General features: G+C 35.1%; 3 protein-coding genes across 3 annotated transcripts; 1 reads left to right on the top strand and 2 right to left on the bottom strand.

The window, feature by feature from the left end:
- Positions 1-33: 33 nt before the first annotated feature.
- Positions 34-580, top strand: LOC132169155 (uncharacterized). The gene has a single exon (XM_059580235.1). The coding sequence runs from the start codon at positions 34-36 to the stop codon at positions 571-573; it is 540 nt and encodes a 179-aa protein (XP_059436218.1). The 3' UTR covers positions 574-580.
- Positions 581-2,582: 2,002 nt separating this feature from the next.
- On the bottom strand, positions 2,583-3,423 carry LOC132172543 (uncharacterized). The gene has a single exon (XM_059584057.1). The coding sequence runs from the start codon at positions 3,171-3,173 to the stop codon at positions 2,856-2,858; it is 318 nt and encodes a 105-aa protein (XP_059440040.1). The 5' UTR covers positions 3,174-3,423; the 3' UTR covers positions 2,583-2,855.
- An 896-nt stretch (positions 3,424-4,319) lies between these two features.
- Positions 4,320-5,242, bottom strand: LOC132172396 (zinc finger protein GIS3-like). The gene is made up of 2 exons (XM_059583885.1): positions 4,836-5,242; positions 4,320-4,743 (listed from the first exon to the last, which is right to left on the bottom strand). The coding sequence occupies exons 1-2, from the start codon at positions 5,178-5,180 to the stop codon at positions 4,555-4,557; spliced, it is 534 nt and encodes a 177-aa protein (XP_059439868.1). The 5' UTR covers positions 5,181-5,242; the 3' UTR covers positions 4,320-4,554.
- Between the last annotated feature and the right edge of the window lie 9,551 nt (positions 5,243-14,793).

The raw sequence follows: 14,793 nt of genomic DNA, 5'->3' as shown, positions 1-14,793 counted from the left end.
GAAAAAGAGAATTAAGTGCGTACCCTTTCCCTGATGGAACAAGATCAATCAGATAACAACGCCAACGGTAACAAGGGGGAAGCTACCAAGCATGCCGTTGAGAAGAAGAAGCGTAGACCTACGCACATTCTCAAAGCAGCATCCTTCGCGCTCCGCCGCTCCAAGAAATCGAAACCGATTCATGTTGAGGCCGTGGAGTCCAAGGGCATGTGGCGGCGCCTCGTCGGCTCGATGCTCCCTTTGCACGGCAACCAATTACCATCCCTACAAACAAGCGAATGCTCGGACGATACGGCTCAGTCTACGGTGTCGCAGTCGGGGGCGAGCTCCTCCTCGTGTTCTGAAGCCAGTGTGAGCCGATACGCGTCCGCGGCTAACCTTGCGGAGCTTGACCGGAGCGAGGACGACGATGATGACGATCATGAGGCCTACCGCGATTGCAGTGGCGGGGACGAGATGATCGACGTGAAGGCTGACGTGTTCATTGCTCGGTTCTATGAACAAATGAAGCTCCAGCGCATGGACTCGGTTGATCGTCGCTACCATGAGATGAATAAGAGGTCGATAGGTTGAAGGGTATGGGGAGAGAGATTGTTTTGGCTGTGACGTCTGCCATACGTCGCAAAGTTTGCATGCATGCATATTGGTGTTATTATTTGATAATGAAGAAAAAGAAAAAAGGAGTATTTTTCTATTAATTGTGAAGTAAATTAATTAATTCTCAGTGCTATCTTTTTGTACGTTAGGAAATTCATTAATTAATTTCATTGAAGAAAATGGTGTGGCCATGGGAAGAAATGAAATAGTCTGTTTTGTGCTGGGGGGTAGATTTGGATGGGCTATTGTGCCATTTAGATTTCTTTTTGTAAGTTTATGGAATTATGATCATTTATTTTATATATTATTCTTGTATACTTTCTCACCTAGAATTGCTTTAATTTGGATTTTGGCTTGATTAACCTGAATTTTGATTGGAAGTTCATCGATCTTTTATACTTTTAGCTCTTTTCTGAGGTTATATTTGAATATTTATTACTTTCACGATCAAGTTCCCATACAATTGAGAAATTAGATCAAGAGATGATATGGAGATTGCTAGAGATGAGCATAGTAGTAGGGAAAGAGAGAATTCAAATTGTAGCGAAATTGATTGATTGTGTTTCATTTTTTATGGGGAGCGAGGTTGCATGTAAATATGTAATCAAGCCAAAACCAATATAATTCAATTTCTCTACATCTAATATATATATAGCTAAATAGATGAGAAAAACAAAAGAAAAGACAACATCCATGCATCTTTTCATAACATATATAATAGCTAAAAAGATGAGAAAAATGATTTATTTTTTCATTGAAAATAAAAGGTTTCGGTCACTTTGATTTAATTTTTTTTTTCAATAAATTAGTTTACCATAAACCGAGAGAAGTGATGATAAAAATAAAATAAAAAAATTCTTCAATCTAGTCTTTTTAATTGATATTTGTCTCTAGGACACATGGATATATATTAAATAAACCTATTTTTCTAAAAACATTTTCCTCCAAACTTTATTAAACTCACGTCTTTAAAACACTTAATGCAATTAGTGATGGTTCTGGATCTCCTAAAATTTTAAGGGGGATTTCAGTTTCTGAAATTAGGAGATCCTGACCGTTCATTTTAATCCAAAGGGTAAGATCCTGCCACGTGTCCCACTAACTTAAAAAAACTTTAAAATAATATTTAAAATTTTAAAAATAATTATAAAAGAAAATAATAAATTTTTTTTAAAAAAATAATAAAATACTTTTGGGTGGCCAACCACCCTAATTTTGCCATATGGGGTGGCCGGCCACCCCATTTTTGGCATTGGAAAGCCACCCCCAATTGCGGTTGGGGGTGGAACATATATAGTGCCATCCCCAACCGCCATTTGGGGTGGCCACTCCATATGGCAAAATTTTATTATTTTTTGTTTTTAAATTTTATTATTTTCTTTTATAATTATTTTAAAATTTTAAATATTATTTTATTACTTTAAAGTTTTTTTAAGTTAATGGGACACATAGCAAAATCCTGATCTTTGAATTAAAATAGATGGCTAAGATCTCATAATTTCAGAATCTGAAATCCTCCTTAAAATTTTAGGGGATCCGGAACGGTCGGCGATTGCACCTTGGGCTTAGGGTCCAAACATTTATAGTCGTGGGCCTCATAATGTTTGTTCCCTCAAAGCCTACCCTACCATTATAGAAATACACTAGTCTCTCTCTTCTTTCTTTTTGGAATAAATTAAAAAAAATGACAATAATTAATATTTCGTGTATTGGGCAGAAGAATTAGAACCTAAGAAGATAATTGTTAAAATTATTAATTAATTTTATTAACAGAATCCAAAGTCCCAAAATTTTTTTCTTAAAATTAATCTTAACATTTTTACTTTTTATCTCACATCAATCACTTTTTATTATTATTTAAATAAAAATATTATTATAAAATAAATTTTTTTATTTTTTTATACAAAACATTATTACTATATTTTTTCTCGCATCAATTAAATTTACTACAACAACGACCCACTCCATTTTTCAAGCCCCTTTCCAATCACAGCCACAGCCAAATAGAGAAGAATGTAATAAAACTTAATTATAAAAAAAGAATGGAAATTATGGAATAAATAGAACACTTAAAACCAACAAAAAGGAAACTATAATCATTAAAAACAGACAAAGCATCCGTTTTTGATGCTTCTCAATTCTCTACCCACAGCTCTCTGGCAAGTCTCAAACCAAAATGTCCGGGACCACCACCAGCAAACCGGGTGGTCCGACAACACGTGGCATAATCTTCATCGTTCATTTCATGAAATGCAACCTTAGTACCCGCGGACGATCTGAGAGCACTTGTTCTTGATCCAACGGAGCCCATTCCTCAGCGAAACCTTGACCTTACCTTCAACCGTGTAAACCTTGTACTTTGCGATCCTCTTCTTCCTCTTCATCTCCGAGTCGTGGAAGCCCCACGGCTTCGACGCGGTCTGACTCGTCCGAGTGACTCTTTGCGGAACCGGTGCCGCACCGGGCGAGCCAGGCCGAGTCGCGTAGACCTGGTTGGACCCGAACCCCTTCCCACTCACAACCTCGAGCCTCCTGTCACCCCCACCGTACCGATGCCCCGACCCGAACCCATCCATTTCGGATAACCCGAGCTTTTCGCTGCAGGGGTAGTGGGGACTGGGGAGGAATGGGTTTTTAATGGGGTCTCTGGGTGAGGTTAGGGTTTCGAGGAGTAAGGGTATGTTTGGGAAAGAGTCAATGTAGGGAGGAGAGAAATGGAATTTTGGAACTTGTTATATATTTGTGGATTCCGATGGTCACAGAGCTCCATGGTACTTTGTCTGATTAAAGAAAGGACGTTAAGTTAGCTGTAAATGCATGATGTTTTGAGTTTGTGGACAGTAGACACCTCGGTTTCAAGCATCTTTCGTTGGACTTTTTCCCCTTCAGCTTCCTTTGTTTATCACTATTCGTCAGCTTCTTTTCTTTTTTTTTTTGATTAATTGTTATCTAATTAAAAAAGAGAATATTTTTATTTAAAGAAAAATATTGAGCATATATAAAAACAATTGTTAATAGGGCCGGTCTGGTTTATCTGATATGTGCACAAATTATTTGGTAAGCTTGCTTTTTATTCATCCTCATACATCCTCTCTAAAAGCTTATCTCCTTTGGTCGAATTTGATTATAAAAAAAAAAAAACAAAAAAATACCATCTAAAAGGTATTGACAAGCTAGCGATGCCTCATTTCAATAAATAGCTATGGTGGTGATAATTTTGGTGAATTTTTCTCTAACTTTTTCAGCCGTTTTATTACCCAAATAAGATGGAAAGACAAATTCTTTCAAAAATGTTGCCCAAATAAGAGATCTGTTATAGAGAATACATCAATTTCACACCATGGAGTGTGTTTTAAGTGTTATTATTTACTTTTTATTTATTTAAAATAACTGAAGTAAGAAATCACTTAAAACACGCTACGTGTCAATCGTTATGAAAAGAATGTGATAAAAAAATGAAAATTAATTAAGCCAAATCGTTGTACTTAAATACTGAATTTAGCTCATATATGAGAGTGATCTAATTCATAGCTAGATCGATTCTCATGTTTAGCCTTCCCTTAACCACATTTTCCGATTAGAATAATATAGTGGTATATATTTTTGCTAGGGGGGGGGGGGGTGGATATTTATTCGCACACATGGCCCATGATCTAATAAACGAAGCTGTCATGGTGATATATATTTAAGGGATCATCAACAAAACCAGGAAAAGATCTGAATGCACAAAGCTAGCCACATCATATTGAATAACGTCCATTTAAGATTTCTAGGATACAATTATGAAGAAGGAAGAATCAACATGACGGCTTGAAATCCGAATAGACATTTGTTTGTTCATAATGGAGTTTAAAACCAATCTTGTCCACCTTACATCCTTCAAAATCAAACTCCAAATACATATATATGCTTAAAAAAAAAAATGTTACATCAATCAATGTAACCAAATTACCATCCTTAACCAGAGGGAGACAATTTTAGATGGAGATCAACACCTACCTCCCCATCCGGAAACTTACCTGAGAATTCAGCAAACGGTGGCGTACTATCAGCAAACTGCATAGGAGTTGTCACGAAAATTCGTGGTGGAAACCGAGAGCCCGATGACGAAGAACTCAAAACCGGCCGTGACGGGTAACCATTTGACTGTACATATTGTTAGAATATAAATTAAATAATTATTTTTTTTTTTTTATCAATGATAAATTTTTTTAGAATAAGTGATGATATATTAATACCTGTGACGACTGTCCGGCGGCACCATTGCTGATGAATCGGCCTCTTGAATAAATGGAGGGTGCTGATGATCTGACGGCGTGCGCGCTGAGAATCGGAGCGGCTGCAACCATGTGTCTGCCACTCTGCAACTGGGAACGCCTCGCTCTTTGCCGCTCACGCTTGTGCGCATTTTGATGGCCCCCAAGTGCTTGGGAGTTGGCGAAAGCTCGCCGGCAAAACTGACACATGAATTTTCTGTGTTCTTCAAAATTCTGATCCGCCTTCTGATCATCTGCAACTTCTTGGTACTCCGGCAACGGGAAACCGAAAAGTTTCAGTCTCGAAGTAGGGTTTTCGTCGGACATGGTGTCAGATGACAACTTGAGAGAGAGTTAATTTATGTGACATGCATGTTAAAGTAAATGCCCCATATTTATAGGGAAATGGTTTTATTTATTTAAAGAAAAAAAATCAAATTATTTTTCGGCCTTATCGGGATCATGTGCACAGAGATTCTCTCTAAAATTAACTCTTTTTCCCCGCAGGTTGATGTCAGAAAAGTTTTGCTAAGTTGTAGACTTATTAAACCTTTTTGCGTTGGCACATTGCAAGATAGATCCTGACGATTGATGATGGTGAAATTTCATTAAAAAGAGCCCGAGAAATACGGGGAATTTAGGTCATTGTCCATATCATGTTGTAATCTAAAGGTTGCTTCTTTCACGTACGTAATAGTTTTTTGTCCCCACTTTTCTTATATATTCACGTGTTTCTTCATCTCTCTGTCAATTTGTTTATATGTCGCAAATCTAATACAATATTAACAGATATATATTATAGTTAAAGAGTTTGATTGTTTAACTTAAAAAAATTATATTAGAGTTGATATATATAATCTTATATTCATATTTCGATACAACTTAAACCCGATACGTGACATAGGAGCTTGCACTTTTTGATATGACCCGTCAACTTGACATAAATCTAACACGAAATTAATAGACAAGAGTTGAAGAGTTGAACCTGTTTAATTAAATGTCAAGTTATGAACTTTTTATTTATATTTACTTATATAACGTTTAATTTTGTTATTTTTGAATTGGTATAACATAAGAGATTTATATATATATCCAGCTAGCAGGTGAGAGAATTAAGATGTTGGAAGATGAGTGTGAAATGGGAAATGTGAAGGTAGAGAGACGTGGATAAGGATTCCTAGCTGGCTATACTGCCAAAATTGTCCATAAGCTTTTTCTCAAATCTTGGCCATCCAATATCATTCAACAATCACAATTTTGCCACGTGTTCCACTAAAAATAAATAATAAAATATTATTTATTTTTTTTAAAAAAATATTAAAATTAAAAATTAAAAATTAAAAAAACTAGGGTGGCCGGCCACCCCCTAAGGCCATGGGGGTAGCTGAACCACCCCCTAAGGCCATGGGGGTGGCTTCGGCCGCCCCCAATTGGCCCCTGGGGGTGGTCGAAGCCACCCCCGTGGCCATAGGAGGTGGTTTAGCCATTGGGGGTGGCCGAACCACCCCCTAGGGCCATGAGGGTGGCTTCGGCCACCCCCAACCGGCCCCTAGGGGTGGCTTCCGCCATCCCCATGGCTCAATTGGGGTGGCCGGTCACCCTAGTTTTTTTAAACTTTAATTTTAATATTTTGTTTTATATATTTTTTTAAAAAAATAAATAATATTTTATTATTTATTTTTAGTTGGGACACGTGGCAAAATTGTGGTTGTTAGATGACATTGGATGGCCAAGATTTGAGAAAAAGTTAATGGGCAATTTTGACAACATTGCCGGAAATCCTAGTCTAGAGAGGTAGTTATGATCTCTTTAAAAACCTAAGTATTCCTTATTTTTTTTATTTTTTATTTTATTTTTAATTATATTTGTTCGTACAATTGATCACATGCAAGTGGTCCAATCAAAAAAACCCTTTAAGATAAGAAACAAACAAGGGTGACTCCTCCCTTGACTCACTATAGAGGTACTGGCGGAGAACACTTCAACTGCTGTTTCCCTTACTGAGTCGAATTTAAATAAGCAAAACCATAAATGTGAGGATTCTCTTCCTTCTTAGGTCCCCTCATCATGCGTCTTTAGGGTATATATATCACTTTCAAGAAGCCTGGGTCTGTTAATTATTTAGTTTATTTTGTTGTTTTTCTTTTAATATGCCAAAACACGCTGTTAGCCTTATAAATATCCATCAATATCCATGGATATATAGTACTCATGCTATTACGAGGAGAAGACTTGCGAAAGTGATGGTTCGCAACTTTGATGGCCTGTCCGTCTATCCCCACAATTTTTGTTTTTGTCGTAGTACTTATTCAAATTATGTCACTCACAACCATAGGTTGGGCTCCATTCTAAAGAGCTAGGATTCACCGAATCCTATAAAGTCTTCACATAATCAAGCCACTAGATCACAAGGCATATACGCCAATCTTCTCCACGCATGCATGCTTAATTAAGGGTATATTAATTGTAAATTTGATAAATTTCTAGTGTTGTCAAATTTAGTGTCAAAATTAACGTGCTCTCTCTCTCTCTCTCTCTCTCTATATATATGGTAGGTGGTATTTAGGGTTAAGTTTGTATAAGGTTAATTTAGAGCAAATATTGAAGATTTCAAAATCTTGTTCGAACAAGCAGTATGCGCGAGAAGCTTGTTCGAATAAGATGATGCATCAAATCATAATACTAAAATCCAAGAGCTTTTATCGAAACCTTGTCCGAACAAGAGTTGTAATTATAAATCTTGTTTGAACAAGACTTCAACAAGACGTGTTAAACTCAATTTAGTCAATTTAGTTTAAAAGGTTATGTTTTCTTTCCATTTATATAATTACCTTGATCATAACCCACAACTTCCAAACATTGAGAGAGGCTATGTCTCATTGATTTGAGAGAAGTTTACCATTATTCTTGAACCTAAACAAGTTCAAAATTCCTCCTTTGTTTCATCTAATTACTATTAAACTACTAAAAAAAGCTTACAACCATTGAAGCAGACTTCACTTCACTTCTATGTATCTTCCCGAGGAATTGTTTGCATCAACTGTTATTAAATTATGTGTAATGTTACATATAATCTTACCTTTTCACGATATAATTTAATGATGATTTTAATTTAATACTTTAAAAATATATATATTTTCTTATTTTGAGATGACATTCTAACAAGCCTCGTACGATTGCAACTGCAAGTTGCGGGTGTATGGGCCTGAGGGAAAAATGAAAAGATATTAAAAGAGAGAAAGAGCCAAAAGGAGTAAGGGGACCAGGACTCGGGCTTTCGTTTATTGTACTTTGCATGCCATCTTTGTCACTGCACAGCAACACGTGTCGTGCCAGCAAGCTTTTCGACGGGATGGGGTGTCGGCCACTGACGTGTGCATGGGACCTACGTTCTTTTGGCCCTCGTGGAGGGTTTGGATGATCACAGTGTCTCCCATAATCCCAGCTTGATTGACACTGCCTTTCTAAAAAACCAAGCGAAGTTCATAAGAAGCCATTGAAAGTGTCATGGGATATATCTCAAGTGATCTTGGTGAATCTATTTGTCTAGTCCTTCTCATCTATGGACTTGACAGGGTGATAAGTTGCTGATTGCTTTATGGAAAAGCAAGAGGAAAAAGAGAGCAAGAAAGATGGGAAAGCAAATTAAACAAGCTAGATAAATGGATCGAGAAACAAATTATATATTTTGAAGTTTAATTGAGAAGATAATTCGTGTTCGGTTGCCAGGTTTCGGTTGTGTTGAAGTATATATGAGAATAAAACTATATAGGAACTCTAGTTCAACCTATCAATTAAATAAGTTAAACCACTCAACTCTAACATGACTCATTTAATCAAACGAATCAAACTCCTCAACTCTAACTTCTTAATTTCGTTTAAAAAATTATCAATCCTATTTGAAGTAGGAGGGATGAAATTATTGAAGTAGAATAATAATAAAATGAAAAATTTTAATATTATTTTTTGTTTGCAATTGTGTTTAATAAATTAGAAAGGTAAAATTGTTCAACAAATTAGAGATCGATGAGATATGTTTTTTTTTTTTTTTTTTTTTAATATATATACACACATATTATTTCCTTTCATTTTACAAGAGGATTGGGAAAATGGTGGCCGGTCTCTTATATATAGAGAATGTTCAATTCCTTTCTTTCTCTAATTTTCTTTCATTTTTTCTATCTAACCAAACAAGGGAAAATAGCAAATGATCTTCCATTTTCTTTTCATTCTCCCACTTTCAATTCCTCCCCTATAAAACGCACTCGAAATCTTTTATGTCCATCTAGAAAGTCATTACTTTTATCATTATGATATATAGCTAGCTATTGATGGTTGTCGCCATACATTATTACATAGAATTAGCAAAGGAACAAGCAATTAATTATTAGCTATGATCTGATCTGAGCCAGAAAAGTGATATTTTCTTGATTTGATACCCACAATAGAGACAAAGAGCCACCAATGAACTTTCCTTTATCCATATCAACAAACATTAAGGGTGATTTTGTTGCTAATCACTGCCTCTCTAATAGCCTAATTCATTGGATATCTCAGAGTAGAAGTGTTTCAACATATATAATTTGAAGTTTGAATTTCATAGCTAACCCTTTCCCATCACTAGGAAAACCCGGAAAAAATAAATCTTAATTTCCTTTGAAATTAAAGAATAACTTGTACTGTATAGGGTACTTAATTTAGCCGGGTTTGTTTATAAGTAAATACGATATAAATTGTAAGAATTAGCATTAAAAGCATGATAAAAGGGAGCTTTTTAAAAAAACTATCCTATTTGGATTTGACAAAATTTTCCTCTTCAATCTATTATTATTATTTTTTAAGAAGAGAATTTATACTTTATTTATATTTATAAAGATAGAGCTTGTTGTTCTAGCAAAAAAATGTCACACATATAATTAATTAGAAATATCTTTTAACCAAACTTTATCCATAACTTATTTAATTAACCATTGCTTTGGCTGATCCACGTGCATCAAAATTTGCTTCTCGTTTAGCATGACAAATATGTCAACTTTGAGTCGTATTCAAAACCCCTCTAGTATCATTCACCAGTTGGCCATATCTACTCTAATTTCATTCAGTAGCCTTCACGGCATTCATTATTTGGACTAGGTCACCCTCCAACATGGCTCTATATATGTAGCCTCAATCTATTAATTAAGTTGACATATGTACTTTTTTTTTTTTTTTTTTTTTGAAAAATTTGACTTATGTACTTAAAACACATGTATTCACAAAATATTGTATGTGGAAAATGCATATAATATAAAATAATATGAAAATCACATACTCTAAACACAAATGTTAATTTAATTAATAGACCGTCTTCAAATTCAATTTGAAGAAAAAAAAAAAAAACTTTGTCCATTATTTGAACGTGTTGAGGGAACATTGTGATCGTGCCCATGTGCAACCTCTCTTACTTCCTCAAGAAATGCTTTACAAAAAAATAATTAAAATGGATATGTATGAGAAACTCTTAGACGGCCAAAGAGGCAATTAATGGTACGTAGCTACGCCCCCACCACACTCTCTAATGGTGTCAAATCGTCGTTCTCCTCCGTTGTTTGGATTCCGGCAATCGGTGAAAATCATTGAGTGGCTAAATGGCCCTACTAGGCTATTATCATGAGCATGCCACTACCACATTTAACCACACTAGCTTGTTTCTGATATAATCAAACATCTTTACCGTAATGATCCAGAAAAAATGTCAGCCACATCTGTATTACAATTACTGTGAGCATATTTTCTCTGATTTTTGGACATTGAAGTACACAAATAGCCCCACTCCGAGTCATATTTTTCTTATCTCTAGCTTTTGCTTCATCAGTTTCACAAAAAGCTACGTCGTACCTTGTCTGAAAGAAGACCCGACCCCTGTGGGGTAATTCAATTTTCAGACGATGATCGAATAGATCGAGCTCAATGGATGTGCATCAATGGGTGCCACTACTGTCTAGCTAGTGCTCCTTTTGAAGGCCGTAGTACAGCCATGCCAAGAATTTTGTTGCTTCGCATGATTACTCTAATTGCACGAAATGCTCTAATTGGGCAGCCATCCATAATTTCCTCTGTCCCGAGCTTAAGATTAGGATACACCTTATTGTATGGGGCCCACACTACTTATCCGTGACAAGGATCTGAAAAAATACTAGCCTGTACATGAGGGAAGTTGTTGAAAATAATCATACATTGCTTGTGAACAAGATCTTGGGCACGTTTATATAAGGAGTTGGCAACTATTTCTTATTGAACTGGTTTTATGAAATGAGTTAGGCTCACGAATTTCTTCAAGTAAAGCATGTGCTAAATTTCTCGAATACATATGGAATATCTTAATTAAAAAAAAAAAAAAAATGTGGACTCGAAGTTTGAAGAACCTTATGATTGATTTCAGCTAGAATATTATGTTAAATCACAATTTATTCAAATAATTATTCAGTCATTTTCACATTAGCAGAAATTCTTGACCACTGATAGATGTGGAGTCGAAGTTCGAAGAACCTTATGATTGATTTCGGCTAGAATATTATGTTAAATCACAATTTATTCAACTAATTATTCAGTCATTTTCACATTAGCTAGCAAGAAATTCTTGACCACTGACAAGTGACTTTTGAATGAACAAGCTATATGGCATAAGCGATTCAATTAGGGATCAACTAATTAAGCACTCAACAAAGTCAGTTGATAATATGCCTTGTCAATTAGCTAACCTAATTAATATGACCTTCTTTGTCTAGTCGTTCACCAATCTATTCATCCAAAGGTTGAAAAATATGTCCCCAAAACTTCTCATAAGTTTCTATCTTACTCCATAAAATACTCTACAAATTCTAAGAAATCCTATTTCATCAAATTAACTCCAGTGTGTCAGCGATGTCGTCAGTATGATGTTTTTTTTTTACTGTTTTTTTTTTTTTTTTTTTTATTCTGTATTTTCGTTTTTGCTTATGAATAAGAGAAGTCTATTGTTGCTCTGGTTGCTTCAGGTTTTGAATTTGTTATTTTCTTAGGTTTTGCTTAAAAAGAACGGAATGGTTTCTAGTAGGTCTTTTGTTTTCTTCTAGTTCTTTTTTGGGAGTAAACTATTGACTAGTGACGGAAGAGTTATAATAAAGTTTATTGAAGAATTGTTATTGATGAAAGAAACAGCGACCAGTGCTACAGATCTATATATTGATTGTGATGATGACATTTGTAAGTAAGGTATTGTTTTGTAATAGTCCGAGAGATTATTGAATATGTCATAGATAGTGTTAGGCCATAGTGTTTTCAACTTAATTGTATCTTTGGCATTGTATGATGGAGCAAAATACTCCAGATTGATTTTATATCAATGAAGATAACTCGTTTGTTTAAAAAAAAAAAAAAAAAAATTGGGATCCAACTTAATATTATTGATCACTAAATGCTCCATCATCCCCACTAACCCTGAAAGTGGGTTATGATATTTGATAAATCATTGGAATCAAACAACGTTTACTAATATTTTCTAAAATCATCAGAGTTTTCTACTTAATCATTTCACCAATTACAAACTATCACATGAGTTTGTATGAAAATATGTAGTTTTCTAGGCAACACTCTTATCCTTAAACCACAATGCAGAGACGACTTTTTGAATGGTAGACAACATATCTCAAGATTGCCGAATCCTGGAAGATGCCCTCCTTGTCCTTATCAGAGGGGACTTAGGCCTATGTTATGCACATAAATGACCCAGCATCAACACCTATATAAAATGGCAATGGATTTCTCTATTAACGTAGGTCAACCATACTATACACACCACCATTGGCTTGTTTCAAGTTAGTGCACATCTCATCACTTGGTAAACACGATCTTCCCTATCAATTGGTAAATGCTTTTAGACTTTATCCACAACATTAGAGTCAAATGACGCCAACTTACAAATTGATGTGACAGTTCACATGACATACCACGTTTACAAATTGTCAATCGTTTGGATGTGCAACATGTGCTACTATACGTCAAGTGACACATTTTTCTTATATATATAGAAAAAGGCAGGAGGTGGCAACCAACTATGACTTCTCGACCTGAGCATGACTATGGTAGCATATTCTCACTGAGAACTGTTCAAGAGGGGTGTAAACGACGAAAACTGCAAATATTTTTTCAAGACCAGTTGAATCATAACCTAATCCAACCCCACCACGACGTGATGAGTGAATTGACACATAAATTATATACTTAATTGGGCATGCTCACATTGGTTGTTACTGCCATTTCAGCTATAGACCCAGTACTCCCACATTTCATGTCACATGTGTTCATGAAATTGGTACAATATATGATATAGATGACATAAAAGCATGTTCCTCATAAAGTGCATGGCGATTTTTTGGTGGCTAACAGTTGTGGCATCAAAGATCTGTGTTTTTTGCGTGTCTTCAGATCTCAGTTATGCTTTCACCGGCATTTGGAACATATATACCACCATGTCTTGGGGGTTGCAGTTTTACCAAACATCTAATTAGATAACTTTTTTTCCTTTTTCTGTGCTACCAAAAACATTATGAACAAAGTGAAAATATATTAAATTAACGGGAAAAATTCACTTTATCCACATAAAGTTTTAGGGGTTTTTCAATTTGAACCCCAAAGTTTAAAAATTGGCAATATACCCTCCTAATGTTTAAAAAATTTTCAATTTAAACCTTCTGTTACTAATTTCTATCAAATTGGACGGAAATCTATGAAATTACATAATTACTCTCGGGCCTTCTTTTTTTTTTTTTTTTAATTTCCATCCAATTTAATGGAAATTAGTAACAGAAGGTTTAAATTGAAAATTTTTGAAACATTAGGGGAGTATATTGCCAATTTTTAAACTTTTGAGTTCAAATTGAAAAACTCCTGAAATTTCAGAGGGATAAAGTGAATTTTTTCCTAAATTATCACATATGCATTTTACATTTTCTGAAGAACATATATCCATTGGACATAATTTAAATTAAGAAAATCTAGGAAGATAAAATTCATCGGTTCCGATCGTGGATTCTAGGCCATGAAGATAAAATCCAGAAATTTAATCTCAACCAAACGTCCAGTTTAGGGCCGGTAATTTTTGAAATAATCTATGAATTTGATATGAACCTAAGACAAAATTAGCGAGTTATGGTTGACCTATATAATTTTATACCTATGCATCGACACGGCTCGAACCCGATACGTGAATACGAATTATCACCACTAGTCTAATTCCAATATAGATTAAAAAATAAAAAAATAAAAAGCATAAGAATTGGGTGCAAAAATTGGATCTTTGAATTGAACCCTTACCAAAATTCAGGCCCATATATGGATTTCAAGCCCAAAAATTCTACACATTAAAGTCGTTGGCACATTTTGTTTTGTCTCTCGCCCATGGGCCATGATCATGTTAGTGAGGCAGCCCACTTGCAAACACTAACATGCGCCAATGTGTACACACTCAGATTCTTGCATCTATGCGAGCCGTTTGTTCAACAATTTGACCTTAACATGGATTGGTATCAAAAATTTAGTTAGAATTCCCAAAAAGTCCCATAGCAATCCATGCCATCAGTTTGAGTTTTCAGGCATCCTCTGTGGACATCTTCTTCGTGTGTTACCAATGTCAATTATTATTATTATTATTATTGTTAGCAGATATGTTTTGGTGTAAGATATGTGGAAGGCTTGGGTTAAATGGCCGTCTGAGGAGGTCCAGACGCTTCATGGGTGTAGTTTTTGGAGAAGTATTAGGGAGGAGAGGGATAAAAATTCAACTTCTGTTTTTTCTGGGCGATTAAATTTATTATTTCCTATTCGTTTAAGCTTATGGGATAAATAATATTTTAACAATTGTGAAGAGCATATAGGCTATTATCTCTTCTCTGATTCAGATTCCAAGGGGGTCAATGAGATT

Source organism: Corylus avellana, chromosome ca2 (genome assembly GCF_901000735.1).
Source record: "Corylus avellana chromosome ca2, CavTom2PMs-1.0".
NCBI lineage: Eukaryota > Viridiplantae > Streptophyta > Magnoliopsida > Fagales > Betulaceae > Corylus > Corylus avellana.
The sequence above is the reverse complement of the archived record's forward strand: the minus strand, read 5'-3'. Positions and strand labels throughout refer to the sequence as shown.

Excerpts from the sequence above, each read along its gene's own strand:
- LOC132169155 (XM_059580235.1), top strand. The coding sequence starts at position 34 with ATGGAACAAGATCAATCAGATAACAACGCCAACGGTAACAAGGGGGAA.
- LOC132172543 (XM_059584057.1), bottom strand. The coding sequence starts at position 3,173 with ATGGATGGGTTCGGGTCGGGGCATCGGTACGGTGGGGGTGACAGGAGG.
- LOC132172396 (XM_059583885.1), bottom strand. The coding sequence starts at position 5,180 with ATGTCCGACGAAAACCCTACTTCGAGACTGAAACTTTTCGGTTTCCCG. Across the intron at positions 4,744-4,835 it reads CCGCCGGACAGTCGTCACAG|TCAAATGGTTACCCGTCACG; the intron begins GTATTAATATAT and ends CAATATGTACAG.